A 26,019-nucleotide genomic window follows, 5' to 3' on the forward strand; every position below is an offset into this window, starting at 1 on the left:
CTCCTTTTCTAAGAAATCAATTTTTTTTTGCGAGCTAATTGCTTATTCGAAAATGTTCAACCAAAACAGAATGACTGAAATGGATCTATAATTGTGTTGGTACAATGGATTTCAATTTTTGAAACAGAAGACGTACACAAGTTTCGTACAGGTGTTAAAGGAGCTTTCCTGACGTGAGAAAATAAGATCGAAGTTTGTAATTGAATAGATTTGAAGTTTTTGTAGGCTGTGTTATCTCATCACCAGTCTTGTTAAACACGGTTTTATTTCGTGTTTCCCTCTTTTCATTTCTATGAAGATCTTGAATGAAAATGGAGCTGGCCTTTTTATTATTCAATTCAAGTAAAATTGTAAGAAATCGTGTTTTTGGTAAGGTAGAAAATTTTTTGTTTCATTGATGCTAACTCCTGAAAATAGGTTTTTTGTTTCCTGAAATATGAAATTGAAATACGTTAATTGAAATATGCAGTGCTAAAGATTTGTGATAATTTCTGCAATTCTATCAAAATATATCTCCAGTCAGCACACCGTAAATTTGAAATTGTTCCCAGTAACGAGCATTGCATTTTGTCATTTGACTCAACATTTTGCACAAAAATGACTTGAAAACTGGGTTTTTGTTGCTTTGCTAAAAGTGATGCTTTGCTCGCCTTTCCTGCGGCCCTTTTCAGCTTTGGCTTCCCAAGGTGACTTGGGGGGGGGGATGCATGCAAGTTTCGGCTCAGATTTTTTGCTGTTCTCTGTTGTCCAATTTCTCTTTCCTTAAAAGAATTTTGGCATTATAGTAATGAGGAAAGGTCACAGAACTAAAGAAATGAAACAGTCCAAAAAAGTCAACTCTTAATTAAACTGCTGAAAGTAGTGACCTGTTACATACTCTTCTCTTATGAGGTTTCAAAAATGTTTTCCAAAACAAAAATATAAGCAAGAATTTCAAGTTTCGTGCTTCTAATGGGTGAAATTACCTGGGTGCTTCTAATGGTAAAAATATCAGATGAACAATCAAAATTTATAAAATCAATTTTTTTGGTTTATAAAAATAATAAATTCTATTAAAAATGTTTGTAGGACAAAGAATTTTGGAAATCTCGAATCAACAAAAAAAAACAAATGAAATTATATTTCGTTTCCGGGAAAGTATCCAAAACTCTTCGGACTCCAGAAAAAAAATTGGATTATTAACTCATTTGTGATGTAATTTGCTTCTCATATAAAATTTTTGGTGCAGAGTTGTTTTTGTGCTTTTTTTGAAGTGACAAATAAAACAAATGATAAGAAGCCAGGCGGAGCCTATTTAATGACAGCAAAATGTGGCCGCTGAGTTTGAAAATTGAGCGGCATAATGATCTTGAATGTTAGCCATGCTGACAAACAGCAATGTTTTTTAGTTAGCTCAATTTGTGTTTCAAAGGCTTTCGCGGTGATATCTATCTTTCTGTTGTGTTTTCCAATAGAGTGGAGGACACAGGCTTTTTTTGAGTGCTTTAACCAAAAGATATTAAACGCTTATCTGGTAAGATTCTTGTAAGTGTCTTACCAGATAATCGTTGCAATCTTGCGTCTTAGCAGATAACCGTTGTTTGCAAGAAGTTTGCAAGATCTTAGCAGATAACCGTCCCAGTTCGTCCAGGGTTATATCTTAGAATGTTATTTCATCACCGAGTCAGTAGCAAATTTTAACAAGAAGCTGTGATTGCACCCCCAAATTCAACATTCGTTTTCAATTACATGTGGACTCTGAGGTGAGATTACCTTCTGTGGACAACTTATGGGGAATTTTTTTGTTCAACTTTTGAAGGTAAAGCAGTCCTCAATTGGAATATATGAAATGTTGAAAATAATGAAAACAGAAAATCTATTTGCTGCACAAATTGTCTGACCTGTGTACAAAGGCAATAATTTATTTCTTATATATACCATAATTGTTGCTGATGGGATTTTTTTTGGCTCTCACATTATACCTGAGTTTAATTACTACTTAGTGTGAATAAAATTACAATTCAATGTAAAATCAAACAGTCATAATAGATTTTTAACCCATGTCTTTGGGCTCTGATAGCGTAAATTATACAGCCGTTTTCTTGGAAAACTATTTCTTAACAGCCATGGCCAGCCCATCCCCAATATCAATGAAATTATGGAGCATTCTTTCGTCTGAACTGATTCGTTTGTTGAAATTTGCCACATGTGCTGTCATTGTGTCATAATTTGACTCGTCTTCCAAAACGGCGTAGTTGAAGAATATGTTGTCAACTAGTAGCAGGCCTCTCGGTCTCAGAAGGGGAACTAGGTTCTCGTACACCTGAAGTAGACTCTGATTACCTCTCTGAAAATTGTTACGATCAATTCCCAAGTTGCCCTAACTTGGAAAACGTACGGCAGCGAATATGACTTAGATAGAAAAAACTGTACTAGGAACTTGTTAAACTTTCTGTGCCCAGTAGTAAGGCCGTACTCCGATTTCAAGATTGATAGGTTACCTAAAATAAGAAAATTGCATGACAACTCTTGGAAAACTCTCTAGACCAGTTAAAAACTGATTTTTCCCATATATTTTTGTGTTTTGCCCACCCCCCTTTCATTCCAGGCTTGGGACCCGCAGACCCGCAGCTGCGGTGTTACTACACTAACTGCTTCGTAATACTGCTTCGGTACATCCAAGTATGCGATGTCAAATGTTTCTTCATGGTCTTTCAACATCTCCTTTGTGGCCTCGTCAGCTGACTTGATAATGGAAGTGATTTTATTGGCCACTCCCGCCTTCTCCCAGAACTCTTTCCCAACTGAGACGTACTCTTCGTTAACGTCTATTGTGTACACGTGACCATCGTCACCACACCCTAAACCGAAACATATTTTTGCTAAATTAAAACTTGGGAAGCTAAGATATTAGTTAAAATTAGGTTTTGATGAAGCGACAAAATAAATTCATCGCTTGTTTTTTATATTCAAGAGAATTTGACCACATAAGTAATGGTTTAACATACACCTTTATAGTGCAGTGAATCTTATCCGAAAGAAAGCATGCTATTCCCATTAACCCCACCCTCGGGAAATTATCGCCCCTTTATGGTATATTTGCAGTACTCAAGAGATCACTAGGGTGAAGCTGGTCGAGGGGATATTATGGGAAAAAACAGCTGAGTAGAAAATGCGCTTAATATAAACCAATTAAATGGTCGAGGTGTCAACGCTAAAAGCTGCTGAAAATTGTAACAGTTGCGGTGAATGCGGTGAAAGGTTGTGAGAATTGCGGTTCTTAATTTCAACGCTAAAAACCGCACATTTTATGTCACGTCACCTATGTTTGACTTGGGATCATAAATGGCTGCAAGCGCAACTGGGTCTGACCATAAATGCTTCGAACGCACTTGAGTCTGATCATAGTCTGAGTAAGGTCTGGGCAATGGTCTGAAGACCTTTCGGTTTGAAAAGTCTGATCAGAGACCCTTTGTGTCTGGAAAGTCTGATCAGAGGTAACTTGGGTCTTGAAAGTCTGATCGGGGTTAATTTCCGTCTGGAAAGTCTGATCAGAGAAAATTTCGGTCTGGAAAGTCTGATCAGACAAAAATTTGGGTCTGGACTGAAAAAATCTCATTAATCTCGCATAAATTTTTGCTGTGAATTATTGTAAGATTTGCGGTTTTTAGTTTATGTCAAATTTTTAATTTCACTGCGTTCTGTTGGTAGCGGTGATGGATCTTTTCAACAATTGCCCACCTTTGGTTCATAGTAGAGAATCGCCACCCCTTCTGTGGTATACTTTATAACAATATTACTCGGCCTCCTGCCGAATATTACTTTAAGCGCAATTGCGGACCGCTGTTCATGGCCATGCCTCTCATGCGCTTTAGAATGCAATCCGGAAATCGCAGGTTGGTTATCGCGGCGAAGCCGGGACGCTCGCGAAGCGCGCCCACCGACCCGCCAGTCGAATACTTTTTTCGCTTTGTATTTCTGTTCGGCTACTAGTTGCTGTACCACTGTGTATTTTATTCTATTCAATGTTCAATTGAATAGAATGAAATACACAGTGGTACAGCAACTAGCCGTATTTAACATAGTATGAGCATGCGTGGAAAGTTAATTGTAGTCTCGGATTGGTTAATAAATAGCTCGCTGAATTTCTATTCAAGAATAGCCCCAACTTTTGCGAAAGGGGGGAGGCAATCGCTGAAAAGATCCACCAAGTTGATACGTAGAGTCATAACAAAATCTAGAAAGATATTTAGGAATAAGTTTTAGCCTAAGAAGTTCAAATCTACTTGTTCTGTTACCTAATGTGATACCTGATGGTATATTTATTCATTTTATTTAATCATTGCAGTAAAATTTATTTGATGCCTTAAACTAGTTCAATTACTTTCACCTTCATTAATTTGTTCAATTTGTTTACCTTATCATTTCATTCCGTTGAATGATAGTTTCCCGCTTCGTGATCAGACACGTCTGATCACGTATTCATGCTGTGCCCAAGTGGCTCCAATCTGTTTAATTCATTCCTCTCAATTTATGCAATTCAATTCAGTTTGCAAAACTGCTTCTTGTTCTCCCGCTCCGCAAGTAAGCGAAACAAAAGTTAAAGTAGATTTCGCTCCGCGAATCGATCATAAACATGCCGTTTGCATACTCGCAACGCGAATCACCACAGCAAAATAATAAAGTACGACATGGCGCAGTCAGCTACGAAAAGAACACCTCTTGGAATCGACCCCTTCTGGGACAAACCGACACCGGACCCACCACTTCGCTGGGAGAAGTGGAGAGTTCAATACAAATTAGCGCTCTTAGCCAAAGAGAATATCATCTTGGACACGCTACTCGGCGCGAAGCCTGAAATGGTGGAGCTACCCTTGGAACCCATCTATGAAGAGACGATTGTGGGTGCATCTGCACAATCAGAAAGAGAACGGAACGCGCGCAACGCGCAACAAAAAATGAATTGGCAGTACAAATGCCAAAGACTCATCGAGATAGGCATAATGTGTGGCGATAAACCGTGGTCGTTGGCGGATCGAAAATCAGTATCTCTCCTCTACTTGAGTATTGGAATAGAGGGACGCCGTATCTTGAATTGTAAGAACCCACACATTATGATAGATACACTATCAACTCTTAACTTCTGGAAAATCGTAGAAGAAGCATTCATCCGCCCGCGTAACATAACATTTGATAGACACGTCTTTCTGATCACAAAACAACTCAGGGGGGAAACTGTTGAACATTTCTACGGCAAACTAAAAGAACTGGCAGAAAACTGCGACTTTGAGAACAAAGAAGAAACTCTGATACGCGATGTGTTCGTCACAAACCTGATCGACCCTGAGATCCAAAAAGAGCTACTAAAACAAACTGTGGAACCGCGTCAAGCATTGGATTTGGCAATCAATATGGAACTCGGGATGCGAAATCAACACCAAATTCAACAACATAATAAAATTGTTGTCCCGGCGAACGTAAATGCCGTACAGTTCAATAACAATTCACAAAGGCCGTATTGGCAGAACAACAACAACAATGCTGCAAGACAGAATAATAGATCAACACTCAACTGTTCCAATTGTGGTGGAGTTTGGCTCCCAAATCATCGCGAAAAATGCATCGCAAAAGGAAAGACGTGCAATAATTGCGGATTATTAAACCACTTTGCGAAAGTCTGCCGCAAACAACAAAAGATCATCAACTCAAAACCACAAGATCCCAAGAAAAAGATGGTTCGGGTGGTGGAAGATGACCCACACCCAGAGGACTCAGTAAACTTTGTTCAACCGCCAAAACTCTATGAATCTGATTACAGCAGCGGCGAAGAAGACAACACAGTTGCCATGATTGACTCCACAGTAGAGAAAGTTGAACCCCTCAATATGCCACTCAAGATTGGAAACATTAATACAACTCTACTCGTGGACTCCGGGAGTGCTTGCAGTATATTGCATCATTCACTCGCGTCGCAAGTAGTTCAGAACAGCCCTCGCGCTTTCTGGATCCACGAATCATCACCAACACAACTACGAAACTTCTCCAACGAGCCAATACAGGTACTGGGAAAAATCCAAGCTCCGATCACAAGCAAAGGATGGGTATGCAACACAGCAATCTTCACTGTTGTTGCTGACGGCTTAAAGTCCTTAATTGGTCGTGATTTGTTCGACCAACTTGGACTTGCAGTAACGCAATCAACACTTCAAAAAGGTAATTCTGTCAATAACATTGCGTCATCGGAATTTAAAGAGCAAATAGCCACAAAATTTCCTTGGTTGGTATCACGCATCGGACGATCAAAAAGTCATGTAGCAAAATCTAAATTTCACAAGAATTTCCAAGCTAGACACCAAAAAGGTAGACGAATTCCTATCAATCTCCAAGACAAAGTTAATACAGAACTTCGAAAATTACTAGCCGAAAAACATATCATAAAATTGTCGAGCTGCCCAGATAATTATTTCATTTCACCTATTGTGGTAACTGTTAAAAAAGACCAAACGATAAAGCTTGCATTGGATTCAAAAATTTTGAATAAAGCTATCCACAAAAACAAATATCAAATGCCGAATATTGATACGCTCATTGAATCAATCTCTCAACAAATCAGCGCTCCCGCCTCGCAAAACACAACTTATTTTTCTACGATCGATCTGAAATACGCTTACAGTCAATTGAATTTAGATGTTAATACAGCTAATCATTGCAACTTTAATATAATTAGTGGTGATATGACTGGCACGTATAGATTTCAAACAGGATTTTACGGACTTACAGATATGCCAGCAGAATTTCAAAAAGCTATGGATTATACTTTAATTGGATTGGAAAATACATATTGCTTTTTGGATGATATCTTAATTGTTAGCAAAGGTTCTCTGAATAGTCACAAAAATTACGTCATGAAGTGCTTACAATGTTTAGATGATGAAAACCTTAGGATAAATTTACCTAAATGTCACTTTGGAAAACTGGAAATTGACTGGCTTGGGTATCATATATCACAAGAGGGTATCTCGCCGCTCGAATCTAAGACTGCGGCAATTTTGGCTCTTGATGCACCGAAAACATTAAAGAAACTCCTTTCATTTCTGGGATCCGTTCATTATATTGGTAAATTTATCCCAAACTTAGCCCAAATAAGCCACCCCCTTCGTCCGCTATTGAGAAAGTCTTCCAAATTCATTTGGACGACCGAACATGAAAATTGTTTTCAAGAAATAAAAACCCGCATAGCGAACGCTACGGCTAATAGTCACTACAACCCGCAACTCGAAACACGCGTGAAATGCGACGCATCTCGGTCAGGTCTTGGTGCGGCACTCGAATAACTAACTGTAGATGGGTGGAAACCGATTGCGTTCGCATCTAGATTTCTAAACTCATGTGAGGAGCGCTATAGCGTAAACGAACTTGAACTTTTGGGTGTAGTCTGGTCCACAGAATATTTTAAAAATTATCTGTATGGAAAACAATTTAAAGTAATCACTGATCACAGAGCACTTCTCTCAATTATGAAAGAACACCGATCTAATAAATCCTACAACAGTAGATTAACCCGATGGGTAGATCGTCTTCTTCCTTTTCAATTTGATATTGAACACCTTCCGGGGGCAAAAATGGGTTTAGTAGATTATATTTCTCGCAATCCATCTCAAAAGCTAAAAAGGTCTCCACATACGATGAAGAATTTATAGTCGCAAAGTTGAAACTAATCTCGAATTCAATTAACACATTAGAATTAAAAACTAAACACTCCACATCACGTTTACACCAGTTACTAACAAATCATTCACTCGACCTGCAAAACACACCTAAAATTGAGACATATATCTCCGCACACAAATTTACACCTAAATTTGAGTCCCTTAATAGATCAATAAATTCAATTAGCACACGCGCTATGCAAGTATGCGAACATGTATTTAGCCATTCACTCGCCCTGCGAGATCATATCTCAAATAGTAGTTACCAATTAAACAATTTAAAATATGCACCACTCGCGTCTCAAAATCCACTTAGCACTCCTCTCGCTCTGCAAAACACCAGTAAAAACAAACAATTAATCCAAATTAGGAATAAAGTGGCATACGCGCAGCACAAGCATCAAATTACTCAATTACAAATCCCGCCAATCGAATCACATTCCGAAAATAACTCAACAAGTCACCACCCAGAAATCAAATCAGTGCTTTTTGCCCCTTGTCGATCTAGAACTCAGTTGCATTCTTCTACTCTCAAAAACTCAACTAAAACATCATCCATAATCAAAGATATCAATTTAATAGCTAACAGTATGCCGTCAAAGAAAAGGATAACCCGAGTGCGATTCAATGATACATCCCGCGCAGCGGATCAACCATCAACTAGTGAAAACGTCACGCGCACCGCGAGTACGCGATCAAATTCAACTTCTACACCTCGCTCAGCTAATCAACGCCCGCAAAACATTAGTAGTCCGCCGACAACAAGCATGGCCCACAACATAACCCCAACATCCCCTACCCATTCTTCAAACGCTAGTACACCGTTAACACCGAGCCCGCACGTCCCCACATTTGATTATATAGTATCAAAGATATTCAGTAAAACGCTCATCGCTTCCCTCACTAGTAAAGATGCCGTCCTAAAAGAAGTCAGGGATTGTATACTGACAAATAACGAAGCCCGATTAAAAGCCATCAACCCGTATATACATTCTTACTGGAGGGACCTTCACGTGCGCTCGGGGTGCGTATGCATAGACGAGAAGGTAGCTATCCCCAACGTACTTCGCGAAGCACTTACAGATGATATTCATGCCAGTCATCCAGGTACATGGGGCATGATTTGTATGGCAACACATTGCTGGTGGCCTTACATGCATCGGGAGCTAATAGTCAAGGCCACTGAGTGCAAGCCGTGCACAGCAGTCGGTAAGAATCTAAAATCCGTAATTCCCGCTAAGCAATTTACTCCTCATATACCATGTGTTGAACCTAATCAAGAAATTCAAATTGATTTTGGGGGACCAATTTTTGATGAAAAGAACAATGAAGTATATTTTTTGGCAGCAATTGATCGTTTTTCTAAATATCCAACTGCATATGTGTATGAAAAAGCTAATGGACCCAATGTTCTAAAATTTTTGGATATGTACATCGAAACTCACGGAATACCAAGATCTATTCGTTTAGACCAAGCTAAATGCTTAATTGGACATCAAGTAAAGACTTTTTGCAATAAAAACATCATTGAAATTATTGAAGCGCCTGTAAATGATCACCGTGCTATTGGGTTGGTGGAACGATTAATTCAAACAATTAAGAATAGACTTGCATGTATCAAAGAAGAGAAATTAGCTGCACACGCCTTTCATGTAAAGCATGCATTAAAGATAATCATTCACCAATTGCGAATATGTAAACAAAGAACAACAAAGATCTCGCCCTTCGAAGCACATTTTGGGAGAAAACCTAATACCCCGCTAAGCGTGATTGCAACTAAACCGAATTTAGTGAATTTGTCGTATAAGGGTATTATAAACCACTATTTAGACGAAGAAACAGTGATGCCGGACGAAATATTGCCCGATGACAAATGGATAAGTGGATACAGAAGCGACATAGAAGTTGAAAAGGGCATGACACGCGCCACAACGGAAGCAAACGCAAGAGAGAGAGAGAGAGAGAGCACGGATGGCGAATCCCGATTTCTGAAAACGAAAGCAATCCGCCCCATTCCCCTAAAAGAACGATCGGTCGAGCTAAACTTGGCTCGCAAAATCCACGGCAAAAGACGATCCAAGAAGAAACTTGAAGGCCTCTATGAAGTTCTCGCCCCAGGATCGCACATCTTAAAAGTAAGCCCGACTACATCGACCATCAAGGAGCCGGGCAAACAAATTGTCACCGTCCGCAATAGCGATATTGCCAAATTCGGCACCCATCAGGAGAGACAGACTCCATTAAAAGTTTATGCCGACAGACGCGGGCCACGTGCTGGGGAGAAGATAGTTGAAGAGCTGATCCACAGCCACATTAAGGAGTTCACCCGAAAGCAAAAGGGTGATAAAAAGATGAAGCATAGGAAGAGAGAGCCGGGCAGCGGAGTATCTTCACAACGCTCCAACATTTCTCGCGCAATGCGGGGGCGCGTCCCAAAATTGCCAAACTTCGCTGCAATCCGAAACGCTCAACCTCCACTCGAAATCAGCGAACCAACTACAAACGCGCCCACTGATCCACCCGCAACAGCATCTTCCAAACGGTCTTCTGACCGTAATAGGCGAAGCCCGTCATATTACGGTTTTGAAACGTCACCCCCAGGATCAGACATTCTACCACCACCTAAACGACCCCGACGAGCGGGTGATGTCGAAAATTTTGCACCACCTGTCACCGTTATCGAATCGGTGCAACAAATTTTGGAGACACAACCCGAAGAGCGAAACGTGTCACCACAAATTGGTTCTGTCTCGCCTCCCTTGGTACGAAATGTACCTTTGCTAGAAACGGACACCCCGACATTGGCTAGATCTATGACTGCTCTCGATGCAGAAGAACAAGATCAGGAAAATGACGATTGGACCATGTAAAACTCAAAAACTGAAAAGACACTTTATATTGTATTAATCACCGTATTTTTAGTTATGATAACCAGCAAATATATTGATATTATCTATTTAACCGGGGACCTTGTATTAAATTGTAAATATTGTTATTATTAAGTATATTTGAAAAATTGTATATTACAATTTTTCTTCTTGCTGCGAAGGGTATGTGATACCTGATGGTATATTTATTCATTTTATTTAATCATTGCAGTAAAATTTATTTGATGCCTTAAACTAGTTCAATTACTTTCACCTTCATTAATTTGTTCAATTTGTTTACCTTATCATTTCATTCCGTTGTCTGATAGTTTGCCGTTTCGTGATCAGACATGTCTGATCACGTATTCATGCTGTGCCCAAGTGGCTCCAATCTGTTTAATTCATTCCTCTCAATTTATGCAATTCAATTCAGTTTGCAAAACTGCTTCTTGTTCTCCCGCTCCGCAAGTAAGCGAAACAAAAGTTAAAGTAGATTTCGCTCCGCGAATCGATCATAAACATTCCGTTTGCATACTCGCAACGCGAATCACCACAGCAAAATAATAAAGTACGACACCTAAAAATAAATTTGAGAAAAGTGTTTCAGTTGCTTTTCATTAGCAGCAGTTATGTAATTCGTCAAATGTTGATCTAGTCCAGATTGAAAGTGCGGTGCGTCATTATTAGTGAAAACTGTCTTCAAATAATTCAAGAAATTATTTTAACGACAAAAGTTGGGTAAGTAAGTGGTGCGCTTTTTTACAAAATTTTTGCGACAAGAAATGTTTCTCAGGTCGTGAGTTGTTTCGATATTATTGAGAAAACGTTGGGTTTCTGTTAAGTCGAAGGTTAAAAAACATTTCTACGAAAAAGTTGGCTTCTTACGTCGAGGGTTCTTACGAAGTTGGGTTCTAATGTTATTGGATCTTTTCCATTTGTACCTCCCCCCGCTTAGTGAGTGCATGTGATTGCACCCCACGACTCACGTTCCACATTTTAATTGACGCAGGTTATGGGATTACATTTGTCCACTTACTATAACATCCTTGTAATAACGACTGCTAATTTATAATTGGGTTATTGAACAAAAAAATCCAATGTGCATTGGATTTTTTGGCGATGAGTAACCTGGACTTGGGTTTACTGCCATTGCGTAAATTGGCAGGTTGGGTATAATGGCATTGCTCACACTGAAATTAAGTAAAATGTCACATAACCTATATTATTCAATAAGATGCGTTCTTACGTCGCGGGGTCTTCCGGAAATTTTACAAATGTTGGGTTCTTAAGGTGTCCTCCAAAAAATACTACGAGTTCTTTACACCAAATTATAAAAATCTGTGTCACGATTTCTTATATAAATTATTGGAATTCACTGATGTTTCACTGATATATTCACTGATGTAAGTTATGAGAGACATCTCAATACAATTCATTCGACAATCCGGATATGACTTTTAATAGACTGTTTACAACCTTACACTATTCTTTTAAAAATGCGACCCATAAATTTACCCCCCCACTTTATTGTAGTTATAAGGAGAAACGACCAACTTTCCTATTATGATTAATCTATGAAGTTAAATTTATTCAGTTAAATAGGGCGAACTTTTTAGTTCGGCTATAAAACTTTCGCAGCCTATGATCAGTAGTTTATTGTCTATACGCTTCCCTAAAGATAATTTAGAGCAGCTAATGATGAATTCAAACTTGATCAAATTTTTGTGCGATTTGAGACCAACCATCATTCAGGGCTTAGAATATGGTCTGCGTGAACATAAATGAAATATGACAAAATTCATCCTGAAACTCAACTTGCTCTTTACATATCATTTTTTGTGGTTTTTCTTGGTTTAATTAGTAGGGTCGATAAGATAGAAAATGCGATTGATCAAATTTGATTGTTCGGAGCTATAAATGTTGCCAGGAACAATTAAATTAGGATTTTGTATGGTAGTTATGCTATCTTCCTAATTGAAAGACTACTGTAAAGATTCGGAGTTGACTTATGGAAAGACCATACTCACACAAAAATGGTATCAAAAGACTATGCACGACCCAAATTTTCAATGAAGGCTGCTCAAATTTAACAAGTTTGTTCAACTCACATTTTAGTCAGTAATGACCCACACAGTAGATTTTTGAAGTCATTTTACAAGTACGGGTCTAAAACGTGGGTAGACGATGAAATGGGATAAATTACCTAGAGCAAACGATAGGGCACTAAGACCAGTTAATGTTCCACAGTCCAGAATCTTTTTGGCATTGATCATGAAAGTCAGGCTCTGATACAGGACAAGTTGGTCCGCAGTCGAGGCCTAAACAAACATCAAACAATGTTAACAGCCTAACATCGGATAAAGTGCTTCCAATCGACTGGCAAGCACTTGGCTTCGGCGGTAGCTTGCGTAAGCTTAACTGAGATTAAGTTTTCAAGCGATCATTTTCAGGAGATCGAGTATCTCCTGAAAAAGAAAAAAAACATTGTATTTATTCAAAAAAATTCTCAAAAAGACTCCCTGCTTTTCATAATCTGAATTTTCCAACAATCAAATATCACCAAAACAAACGCTCGAGAAAGATTCAATTTGGACTCAAATATCAAACTAACTACTTAAGAAATTGTTTTTTCGCAAGTGCAGCGAGCTCATGGAATGACTTCAAAATATCAAACGATTTTACAAAAACAGAGAATCTACAAAAATGTTAGGAAGAGAACATTGCACTTATCGCTGAGAAATTTCACTATTCTCACAAAATTAGTAATTGAGGCCTCCTTTTTTTACTTCAGTTACTTCTATTCATTCACGTCTATTTATCTATTTATACACTCCCACTGCCACGGTATTACATTGGAATTCAAAAAGGACTTGAAAAGGGGATATAAAGGGGAGCTGTAATCTGTTAAAATTAGGAGCGGTGTAAAAATGGACAGCCTGTGATATCTGACTCGATAGATTAGCAATTCCATTGCTAATGCTTGTCTGAATTTGAAACTTGGATTTGCGGCATGAATCCGTAGTCAAATCTATTGCTTGAGTTAGTAGATTTGGGAAAGAAATAAGGAATTCTGCGCAAGCATTTTTTTTGCCAGTCCAAACATTTTTTTTGCCTATGTGTTTTGTGGGTATCAGCTCTTCAAACCATGTCGAAATAAACTTCAAAAAAATTTACTTTGTGTTCAAAAAAGAGATTTCATTCAAAAAGATTTCATTGAATGTTTAATTTCTCCTATTAAGCTTTTTAAAATGAGTTCAAGGTTCTTTTTGGCAGATATTGGGGAAGATTTGTTAGTAAAACATTAAAACTTTTGTTTTAATAGTAAAGACGAAATTTCTCGACTCCGATTTTTTTTTCAATTTTGGAGCGCTTGGTCTCTCTACGGCAGCCGTGATAAAAAACGCTTCAAATTGAATCCATCTTGATCATGAATCAATTTTTGAGCAGTTCATTTTTTTCCTCTTTGTGTTTTTCTTGCGATGGATTATCTATATTCCTGAACAATTTTTAGCATTTTTTGCTAAATTTCTTTGTTTTTGCTTCAAATTTTCACTGAAAAGACCCCCTAATGGCCAAATTTACTATATTTCACATATCTTTCAAACTTACTATCTTTCAGGTTTCTGCTTTTTTAGCTTTTCATAATCTAAATGTTCCCAGAATCAAATACCATCAAAACAAAGGCTTGAGAAAGATTCATTTTGGAATCAAACTAACTAATTAAGAAATTGTTTTTTCGCAACCGCAGCGAGTTCATGGAATTACTTTATAATATCAAACGGTTTTACAAAAAGCAAGAGTCTACAGATTGTTAGGAATATAACATTGCACTTTTCACTGAGAAACTTCAGTATTCTCACAAAATTTGGTATGAGAGTGCTGTCATAGCGAGACTTTAAGATTTTTAGATCTAAGTTTTGACCAGAAGTTCTTTTTACCACTTCAATTGTTTCTATTCCTTCACTACGTATTATATTGGAATTCAAAAGATTTTTTGATAAGGTGAAAAAAGAGGGACTAAAAAAGGGGGTAAAAAGGGGATATTTTTTGTCCTTTTGATCGGTTTTCGCCGGTATTTAAAGATAAAATTCGTATATTTTGCCGTTCTGAAAATCTTACAAAAATTACAGTCCTTTTCAGGATTCTAACTTTAAACCCCCAAGATTACCAGCCACCTTCTGCTCCACTGCACCATCTCTCACTTAGTTTTCCTTTTTTTTGTGTTTGAATCAAATTGAGACTGACGATACCTACAAAAACAGACGAAAATTGACATTTCTGACATTAAATACCGACAAAATCAACCATAATCGGCAGTTCCTACATAAAAAACCAAACGAAATTGACAAAAATCAACAAAAAACGACGCTTCTTCCGTCGATTTGACAAAAATGGAAAAAACCAACGCTTTTTGTGTCAATTTTGTTGCATTTTCTCGAAACCGAAAACTAAAAAAAAACGGTCTTGAGAACGCGTATTTAACTTTTTTTTCTTTGAAAAACCATGCCGACTTCGAGTAAATTTACTACCTTTCAATTAAAATTTTTCGCTACATAAAATGAAAGAAAGCCGTATTGTGCTTCTGTCAAGTTTGTAGTACTATAGCACTCCTGTTGCAACTGAAAATCAGATTGGTGCTGAATTCACTTGAAGTTGTAAAATTTACGTAAGATAATTGTTATATTGTAGCCAGTTACAATTTTTAATCGGTTTCTCTTTCCTGTCCTGATTTTTTTTCATATGCGCAACCCTTGGTCCAGAGCTCATGTTTGCTTCAAGTATTGATAAAAATGTAACTTGCAGAGGTAAAATCACCTCGTACAAATTTGTGATCTGTTCTAACCCCTTAGCCTACTGGGCATATGGATCTTTTCCGTTTGTGTCCCAAGTGCCCTATGAAACCCCCTTACGGAGCAAATGTAAAAATTATGCGCGTGCGTTTGGGGGGTGCAAATAATATGCAACCAATAAGCTGGAGGAACTAATGCAAAAGATTCATACAGACTTTACGCCCCTGTGAGCAAGTGCTAATTTTCATATAGTAACAAGCCTAAAAACACGTACTTCGTTAGGGAGATCATAAAAATTGGGCCGGTGAAACAGAAGGTATACCAAAATTGTTTGATATTTTTTGCCAGAAAAATTGGACGTTTTTAGTAACGAGCAGTACCTGCCAGTTCGACCATTTTATTGCCCAAGTGTTTAGTGGGTTTCAGCTCTTGTTCTTATCTTTTGACGTATTTTGACTTCCTTATGGGTAATAATAATTTTACGGTGATTGCTGCAAGAACTGAAAAAAACTGCATTGAAAGAAAAGCTATTTTGTTAAGTAGACTAAACGGACCAATCCCCAGGTTGAGGTCGCGCTCGAAATCGCCTCTGATCAGACCGTCCCAGACAAGTGGGACCTCTGATCAGACCGTCCCAGACCAAAGTGATCTCTGATCAGACGACTGTGCGCTCGAAGATCGTTGTGCGCTCGAAGTGCGCTCGAAACCGCCTCTGATGAGACTGAAGTGCGCTCGAAATAGCCTCTGATCAGACTGAAGTGCGCTCGAAATTGCCTATGATCAGAGTAAAGTGCGCTCGAAATCACCTCTGATCAGACAAAGAGCGCTCGAAATCACCTCTGATCAGACAAAAGTGCGCTCGAAGTTGCCTCTGTTTAGACTAAAGTGCGTTCAAAATAGTCCGATCAGAGAATGATTTTGAATATTAACAAATCTCTCAATATCAATATAATACATTCATTTCATGAAAATTCATATTATCAATCTTATATTCAACTAACAAAAAACCGATCCTAAAAATATTGCTAATGAAATTAAAACCAAGAAAGAATGCTCAAAAAATTATTGAAAATGCCATTTATTTATGTTTTTAACTGAATAAATGAATTTAGACAGCTTTGCATAAAAACGTCTTGATCTACTTTGATTCAAAAGCTTTTCTTGAGGGGACCGGCAGTTGCTATCAGCTGGACCCCTTGGTTCTTATCAAACCCATCAGATTTTCGGATGGAGTTCGGATCACAATGGTGTTTTATTGTTGACTCTTACCAGAGACAACAAATGTCAGTAAAAAAACAAAAAAACTTGTTAAAATATTCGCTCGAATTGGTCTCTGGTCAGACTAGTATGCGCTCGAATCGGCCTCTGATCAGACTAGTGTGCGCTTGAAACCGCCTCTAATCAGACCGTCCCAGACCAAAGTGACCTCTGATCAGACCGTCCAAGACCAAAGTGGCCTCTGATCAGGCAAGTTCCAGACCATTGTCCAGACAAAAGTGCGCTCGAAGCCTTTTCCAGACCATGTAATTCGAGCGCACCGAGAACATGTGTGCGCTCGAAGATGGTCTGATCAGAGCTCAATTCGGTCTGGCCACCTCGAACTGGGACATACTCGGTAGCCTCGAATGAGAGAAAAATAGAAAATTCTCAAACTTTTTCTTTCAATTTCACTTAGAGAGTTGTATCATGCTAACTTATATGACTCCGGTGTAAAAAAAAGTGTAGTTTACTGAAGTGATGTTCCAGTGTTTTGTTTTCATTATAAGACTGAATCGGTTGGAAGCAGACAAAAAGATTCAGAGGTAAATCTACCTCGCGGGCAGAAATTAACAGCAACCCAGCTTTAAAAGAAACACTTAACAACTGCTCTGAATGCTTTTTTATGGGAGTTCAGCGACAAAGAAAATTTTAGAACTCCACTGAAAACCATCAGCAATTTGTATTTGAAATCAATCTTATTTAAACAAATTTAAAAAAAATGATTCGACCTAATTTTTTATTCACAACTAGTAAAACTTCAATGGCTGCAACGCATTTAGACAGTTAAATTATTTTGTTGGTTTCTGACTAAAAAATATTAATATTATTCGGATAAAATGAGAAACTAATTTTCTATTGAGCAAATTCTTTCGTCAAAAACCCAAAATTTTTTCTGGTCTTGATTTATTTTTCCTTTTACTATTTCAAATATTGAGATTTATAGTTTGTCTAATAATTATTACGTAATGTCCATTCAACATTTTTGTAGTTGGAGTAAACTCTTTTAAAATTAACAATTTCAATGTTCTTTATAATTATACACTCTTGAACAATCATTACCCGGGTTGAAGTTTCTTTGATTTCATACAAGGATCATATATGGTTTCATACTGTCCATACTTGATTTCTTAGTACGATCCTTGTATGAAACCAAAGAAATCATATATGATCCTTGTATGATTACCAAGCAATCATATATGATCCTAGTACGAATACCAAGAATCATACATCTATTTTTGAAAATATTCAACCATTTATGTGTTTTTTGTTTTTATTTGGTAGGGCGTCACAAATATGATACCTCGGCATCAAATTGTGATCCGCCAAAAGGCCCTAACGTACAATATCAATTGCAAGTTGGGCACAAAATAAAAGAGTAAGTCCAAACAAATAACAAAGTTTTTTGACATAGTTTGAAGCCAGTTTATGCTCCTTTATAAAAAAATAATCAATTAAAAATGCATATCATGTCATATTCGTTTTCTGAATACGTTTAAACCACAAAGTTACTCTTTTAGCGCACACAAAGAATCAAATGTGGATTGCAAATGCGATATAATAATTTAAAAAGTACTCTGACTACATTATAGGAGAATTTGTGACACCAGTCAATGTATTATGTGTCATTTATGACCTTGTATGAAATCCAAGAAATTTTTTCAACTTCAATGGAAAATTAAAATTATACAGTTTTTATTCTTTGAATTTTTTTGCGTGATCCTTGTATGATTTCTAGGAAATCATATATGGTCCTTGTATGACTAGCAAGAATTCATACAAATAATATATGACCTAGTATGATTACTAAGAATCATATATGACCTAGTACGAAATCAAAGAAAGTTTTATGATCGCTGACCCGGGTAATTTCTCGTAATGAACTATAATCAATTTCTCGTAATAATTTAACGGAATCCAATAGTTAGCGCTTTTCGTTTTTTTTTCTTGTATTTCGAGAATTTCCGTCACATAATATCACAGAGCGATCATAAATCTCCTACACTACTGACCAGCAAAACTAGGGTCGACTAAAACATGGGAAATCGGAAAGGAAATGGGGCATCAAAATCAGACACGCATGTAAATTAAGCACAGTCTTTCAGTATTTTTTGACAACCATTATAAATTTTTCCACTGTGTGGCTTACAATCTTTTTTCACTCAACCAACAATTACAAACATTGAAAAAATAAAAGCACCTGAATTTAAATTTAATTACCTCTAACGTAGAATTTTTATGAAGAAAATGATTTTAGGTATAATAAGGAGAACATTCATTGATTTTTCTTTGTTCTTAAATTGAGAGCATTTGGTGCCCTCATTTCTCAATTCAACTTGACTAATTAAAAACCTAGCTGGCAGATTGCCAGAAAATAGCCGCAATAGCTTCGTAGATCTGCAGTCTCAAAAAAAACAGTAAAATAGACAGAACAAAAAAATCGTCTTTTCATCGAAGGCTGATATTTTATATTTTGATGCTGCTGTTTTGCTGCCTTTATTAGCTGCTCTCAAATAACCTTCATCTAGAGTGACACACACCCATTTGACCTTATCTCTTTGAATTAAATTAAATAAAAGTCAATTTCAAAGTGAGGATGTCATTTTTGAGAGTGAAGTAAGTCGAGTGTCACCAAAAATTTAATCACGCGAATGAACAAAAACACTCAATCCACTAAGAGCGAAGAATGGCGTCACGCATACACTCTAGTTGAAATTGCATGAACGAATGAACAAAAAGCAGATTTGAAGTGGTTGTGACGTCATATAGTCGTAACAAAAATCGCGACCGACGAAAGAAATCATAGCAGGACAAAACCTGAAATACAATTCAAAGAAATGAATGAAAAACTCTGGCGTACTCTACCTGACCAGCATATCAAATGAACAATGGCAGCCAGAACACAAACAAACTCATCAAATAATTGAGAAACAAAAAGAACCAAAACTAAACAAAAATATACTCATTGCTAAAACTCTTGAGGCTTTTAAAACTAAGGCAAAATTTTTTCCCTTTAAAATACCTATTCCAAAAAAATGCTCAAAACCAATTTTGGTTCCTGAAATTGGTCCAGTATTATATCAGCCAGACCTGAAAAAAATTCATTGGCCCTTGAAGATCGATTAACTCGAAAGTGACCAAAAAATTCTAGAAAAAAAACAATTGCAAATTATAATGAAATGTTACTAAAAATTGTGATTTAAATATAATCAAAATCATTGATGTGTCTCTAGAGGCTATCCAGTAACCCAATTCCAAGCTTTAAAATACTCATAGATCGATAGGCAATAATTTTTAGAAAAAATTTCAAACCTCAAAAAAAAGAAATTTGTTCTATTAAAGTGTTGAAAGCCATTCAATTGCCCCCTAGCAACTTTTTAGTAACATACTATCAAACCCCGGATAAGGTTACCTGGCTTCTGAGGCAAGAAAAAATAAATAAAATACAAATGTTTTGAAAAAACTTGAAGAAAAAATTACAAATTTTATCAAAAAACTTCTAAAAGTTGGAAGATTAAATTGTTGAAAACAAATACATTGAATCTAAAAAAAATGCAGTAACTTTTCATCAGAACGTAGAATATGTTTCCTCACACTTTAGAGTGGACGAATATCAAAAACTGACAAAAACTGTAGGAAACCTTACAAATATTGCAGATTTTATCAAAAAAATGCTAATATTCGAGAAATTAAAATGTTGAAAACCATTCCATTGTTACTAGAAACTGTGCAGTGCCCTATTAACAAACCTCAAAGGAGATTGCCTGGTCCTTGAAGCTGGAAAAACTGAAAAAATGACGAACATTTTCAAAAACCTGAAAAAATTGCGAATTTTGTCAAAAGAATTGCTAAAATTTCTGATATTCAAAATTTGAAACGTATTCCATGGCAACTAAAAATTTTTAGTAACTTATTAGCCAACCCCTGATGAAGTTTTCTGGCCCCTGGGACTCAAACATCTTGAATGAGAATAAATGTCAAAAATATTTAAAAAATTGCAAGTTTTGTCAAAAAATGCTAAATTTCATGATGGCAAAATGCATTCTGTTACCACTAGAAACTAAGCAGTAATCTATCATCAAAACGTTTATCAAACCCTAGAGGAGGTTTCCTGACACCTAGGTCTAAAAAAACTCAAAAGATGACAAAAATTATCAAAAACCTGAAAAAAATTGCAAAAATTAGTATCATTTTGAATGTTTCTCTTTGTAGTACCAAAACATATAGCTCATAATGCCAACATATAGCCCAAAATGGTCATAACAAGAAATTGTATCTCGCAAAAGGCCATCATCAACTTTTGAAAACTTCAACCTAAGACTAATGAAACAAAAAATTTTAGGCAGCTGAAGGACCACTAAAGCCCACTTTGGGCTTCTAAAGAGACGCAATGGCAGCTGGGTTTTACCTGTTTATCCCATTTTGAAAGATCAAAGTCATTGAAAATTGTGGGATCACATCTTATAAAAAACACAGCGCACCAATACAATTCAAGTTCTTTGAATTGTAAAAAAAACCAAGGGAAGGCCAATAATAGCCACAGCTATGGCTGTGCGGCTATTAAAAAAAAATTAAACCACAATTTCGACCATAGATATTTTTGCAAACAACCCAGGTTCAGGTCCATACTAAAATCTTGTGACCAGATCGTCGCAGAAAAAGTGACTTCGGATCAGATCAACCCAGACTGAGTTGACTCTGAACAGACTATCTTGCGCTCGAGACTCCGTGTGCGCTTGATGTGCGCTCGAAAACCTTGTGCGCTTGAAGTGCACTCGAAAACCTCTTGAAGTGCGCTCGAAAACCGACCTGACCAGATTATTGTGCACTCCGAATCTATTCCTGATTGGACTTGTGTGGGTTTGAAATCGCCTCTTATCAGACTAAAGTGCGTTCGAAATTTCGACGTTGCCTCTGATCAAACTAAAGTGCGTTCCATAAAAGTCTTATCAGAAAATGGTTTTAAGCACGGACAAATCTTGACGTACTGCTATAATGTATTAGTTTCATAAAAATTTATGTTTGCAGTAATGTATGCAACTGAGGAAAAACCTAGAGAAAACCTTGCTAATAAAACTCAAGTTTTAAAAAAATATTATGCCTCTAATTTATTTTTTGACAGCATAGTTGAATTCTGACAGCTTTGCATAAAAAACCTAAGGTTCTACAATTTCAGATCAAAATCACATCAATTGGTCACCGGCAATTGCTATCAGCTGGAGACACTTGTTCTGAGTCAACAGACTCTAGATTCTCTGATCAGAACGCCGCACGTAGTTTCGTTGCCTCTTGGCAGAGACAGCATCCATCAAAAACAAAAACAACAAGGCGGCTCGGTAATGTGCGTTCGCACATTAAGTTCCGACTCCGCTCATCTACATTCTTTACTTAATTGTCTACCAAATGAGGAAGAGATTAAAAAAATTAACATATCAACATATCGTTCAACAAACTACTAAAAGAATAAAACAATCTATTCTAGAGGGCCTATGAGACCTGTGGCTACCATAATATGACTACCAGAAATTACGGCAATAAAAATCAAATAAATACAAATAGTGATTACGACCAAAACTACTTGTCCCTTTTTTGAAAACCACTGATAATCAAATCAAAATGACATCAGATAAAATTTATACTCAGAAGATTAACTGGCACTTTTTTGGAACAAAATATGGGACTTGTCCTCAATGCGACATGGCAACAATTCGACTAAAAATGTGCGAAAGGGGCAAAGTGTATTAAAACATTGCTTTCTCAAAAAAAAGAATTAAATTCTTACTAATTAGAAACAATACGCATCAATTGAAATCATTGAGAGAGTCTTTTATACCTCATTAGAGAGCGACTTAGGCCTTTCATTATCCAGGATATGTCATACGACTACAAAAAAAACGACAAATACAGGCAAAAACTAAAAATTTGCACGAAAAATTATGCACGAAATTGATGTCCCCCCAATCAATTAAATATTAAGCTGATCACTAAAAATAATGAAAATCATCATTTGCATTTTTTGAAGGTAACACAATTTGTAAATAAAATGGCGCCCATTATTGTCAAACTGTGAAAAGATAACAAAACTCTACAAAAAAGGGGTAAATATGCAAAACTCACGAAAATTGGGTTTTATGAAAACTGGTTGTTCCAAGAAGAAAGACCATATAAGGAAAAAAAACCGTTATGAAGAGCAAATTGTATTTCATTTGATTAACGATTTGATTGTATATAGAGATGCTTAGCTACAATTTAACAGAAATAAAATTGGTAGATCTCAAAAATCTATCTTTTTTTATATTTAAAACAAATATTTTCTCAATTCATAGCCAACAAAAGCTTTCGACTAAAATAGTAGACAATTTGTCTCGCAACTACTCGGAAAAGAATTTGCGACTGTTTTTATTGAGACTAAATCATAAGACTATAAAATAACATTAAATACAAGCTGAACTAATAAATTTTACAAACAACTTTAAGAAACCACAGTTTTGAAGCCAATAAATTTACAAGATATTAACCACGAGATTATAACGTCTTCATTTGCGTCTCCTTTGACCATCATAACGTCTTTTTGTTTAACGACTATCACAAAATGACAACAAAAAGCACCACAAAACTGAACAGTATCCAAACTTCACAAAACTCTTCTCAAAACTTCTTCTAAACAAATTGTCTAAGCTCTGAAGACATCATTTAAAAGGTTTAAACAACAGGAAGTTTCGTGTTTGGTACAACAAAATAACAAAAAGAGCTCTAAATAATGAGGCAAATTTACGAAAATTAAAGCACATTGTAAAACACGAAAAAAAACGCAAACCAGAACAAAATGGTATAAGTTGAAGAATACTATTAATCTTTTTTTTTTAGAAATTCAATTCGAAAGTCAAAACAACCATTAGCTATTTACCAATATCATTTTTAAGTTCATTTTTAAATCTGTTTTCGGCCACTGAGACCGTTGATTACACAATAATTGGCAAACGACAACAAAAAATTAACAACAAATAAAGGGCAAAAACAAAAATTATCTCCAGTTTCAAATGTTGTAAAGTTTTTTTCAGTTAGGTTGTGAAATAATGTTACAATTTTCAAAAGAAACAAAGACAACAGCGAAAATGTGAAAATATGCACAAAAAATCAGAAAATTTTGTATGAAAACTCGTTGTACCAAAAGCAAGAAAAACTTCTGTAAAACAACCGGCCACAAAATAATTTGTATTCTACATGGAGGAAAGGTTGATCTGTACTTTTTGAGAATAAGCAAAATGCTGATAATATAATATAAAAAAAAGACAATTTCAAAAAATCACAGACATTTTCTTAAAACAAATACATTCAATAATATAAGAGACATTAGGTAACAACCGAATGAAAAGAAAAGGTTCACTTGCCCTTCCTGAGAAACAATTTCATGTTTTTGAGTTGTTGAATTTAAAAATCAGACTGCCAAAAGAATAACAATTGAAGGCAAAAGACAAGAACTCAGTTGAATTTTACTAAAACTCTTCCTCAAAGCCATAAAAACCCTTTGCTTGTCTTAAATCAGACCATATCTACATTTAGCCTCAAATTTACGTAAACGGATAATGTCATTAAAGAAGCCATGAATAGAAAATATTGTCAGTAATTAACATTAAAAAAACAAATGCAAAATATTTTGAAAAAAGGCAGCATCAAATTAAAAACCAAAAAGTCTCTGATTCTAAGAATCCATGATATTATCGAACCTCTCCCTGATTTTGTCGCGCACCCAGCAAACCGACCACGTGTTCCGAGTGTTTGCGAATTAGAACAATTGTTGCGTGGGCTTCTTCAAATATTACAAAAAAGAACGATGTAATTTGTATAATTATCTAGTTAAATCTGCAAAAAACGGAAAGTTTTAACTCCAGAAGACTTTCATACGGCGCTTAGTTGAAACTAGCGCCCTTTGAGAGATTAGGGAGTTTGTTTTGAGGCTTCTAGGCCACTAAAACTGGTAAACTTCAAGAAAGTGGACCAAAAAAGCTTATTTTGTGCCATTTTTGATGACAAAAGTTTGAATTTTGAAATTTTAATCTAAAATTTTAGACAAAACAAATTTTAATCAAACAATTCAGCCACGCTCTTCTATCTCTAACGGTAACATCAATACTCTGCAGTTAAAAATTTCAGCTTATTTGGAACTATATTATCGAAATTGTGCCAAATTTTAGCAAAAATTACTGAAAATGTGAACAAAAACAGTCGAATGTTCACAAAATTTTAAACCTCGATAACTCCCTGTAAAGAACTAAAATTGAAAAAGTCTTTTTAATTCTGTATTCTACGCTGGACGGGCTTTTCAATGATACCGCTCACAATTCACTACGATGAATATATCGATCGGCCAAAATTTAATGAACAAAAAAAAACCCAGTTGAGTATATAGTTCCTCCTCCCCACTAAAGTGGGGGTCGGAACAAAAAAAACTTGAAGGAAAAAAATGCGATCGAATTTTTTTGTGGTCAGACACTTTGGCACCCTAAATTTTTTCGGATCAGACAACTATGAGTTCAAATCCGCCTCGGATCAAAACGTCTCAGACCAAAGTGACCTCTGATCTGACAAGTTCCCGTCCATTGTCCAGATTAGAATCAAAGACTTTTCTTGACCATGTAATTCGAACTAACCGTGCGCATGTGTGCGCTTCAAGATGGTCTGATCAAAGGTCACATTGGTATGGACACTTCGACATGGGAAGTGCTTTACTAGCAATTGATATATAGTTCCAACGCATTCAACTCAAATGTATACATAATTTTTACGTGAGAACCCATAAAACCTCGACCAGCGAATTAATCATGAAATATGTCAACTTACCATTTTCTCTCTTGGATGTCGAGCAGTGACGTCAATCAGTTCAGCTAGAGCAGGATGCAATGACTTCAGCCGTGGCTGAATAACCAGTTTGTTCACGTATCTGAATCTTTCCACGTTTCGATTTGCTTTTGTTGTCGTTTCCATCGCGACGAATGATCTGATAAAGAAATAAACAGGTGTAAATAACAAATAAACCTAAATGTGTTAAAAATTATAACATAGTTTGAAAAACTTGGTTTCCTGATTAAAAAAAAGGTTTCAAAATTCTGAATTCTGGTGAGAACACGAACAAAAAAAACACAACCTGACCATGTATATAACGCTCAATGGTAGGGCTTGAGTATGTTCTAACGTGTGAAAACCTGTTAAGTAAACTACCCAGCGACTGGCTACTTTCTGCGACATTTGTGATCCGTTTTTGAGTTAAAATTGTATCAGCAAACAGAATGTAAAATGGTGATATCAAAAATGCTTACCTGTACCACACAAAATAAACTGAATGAACGCAAGTGCCTTTCTAATGTGCTGCGTGTATTTTGTTTTCAGTTCTCAATGCGTCATATGTATTGAAGCGTT

The 26,019-nt window shown here is 36.4% G+C and overlaps 1 protein-coding gene across 1 annotated transcript; it reads right to left on the minus strand.

Moving 5' to 3' along the window:
- Nucleotides 1-1,841: 1,841 nt before the first annotated feature.
- On the minus strand, nt 1,842-26,019 carry LOC142342027 (putative caffeoyl-CoA O-methyltransferase 2). The gene is made up of 5 exons (XM_075393195.1): nt 25,920-26,019; nt 25,444-25,600; nt 12,759-12,873; nt 2,632-2,840; nt 1,842-2,302 (listed from the first exon to the last, which is right to left on the minus strand). Exons 2-5 carry the CDS (start codon nt 25,585-25,587, stop codon nt 2,090-2,092), a joined length of 681 nt encoding a protein of 226 aa, XP_075249310.1. The 5' UTR covers nt 25,588-25,600; nt 25,920-26,019; the 3' UTR covers nt 1,842-2,089.

The sequence above is a fragment of the Convolutriloba macropyga genome, chromosome 7, assembly GCF_964194025.1.
Source record: "Convolutriloba macropyga chromosome 7, txConMacr16.3, whole genome shotgun sequence".
NCBI classification, from domain to species: domain Eukaryota; kingdom Metazoa; phylum Xenacoelomorpha; order Acoela; family Convolutidae; genus Convolutriloba; species Convolutriloba macropyga.

Excerpts from the sequence above, each read along its gene's own strand:
- LOC142342027 (XM_075393195.1), bottom strand. The coding sequence starts at position 25,587 with ATGGAAACGACAACAAAAGCAAATCGAAACGTGGAAAGATTCAGATAC. Across the intron at positions 2,841-12,758 it reads TGCCCTATCGTTTGCTCTAG|GGTGTGGTGACGATGGTCAC; the intron begins GTAATTTATCCC and ends GTTTCGGTTTAG. Across the intron at positions 2,303-2,631 it reads CGAAGCAGTATTACGAAGCA|GTGTACGAGAACCTAGTTCC; the intron begins GTTAGTGTAGTA and ends AGTCTACTTCAG.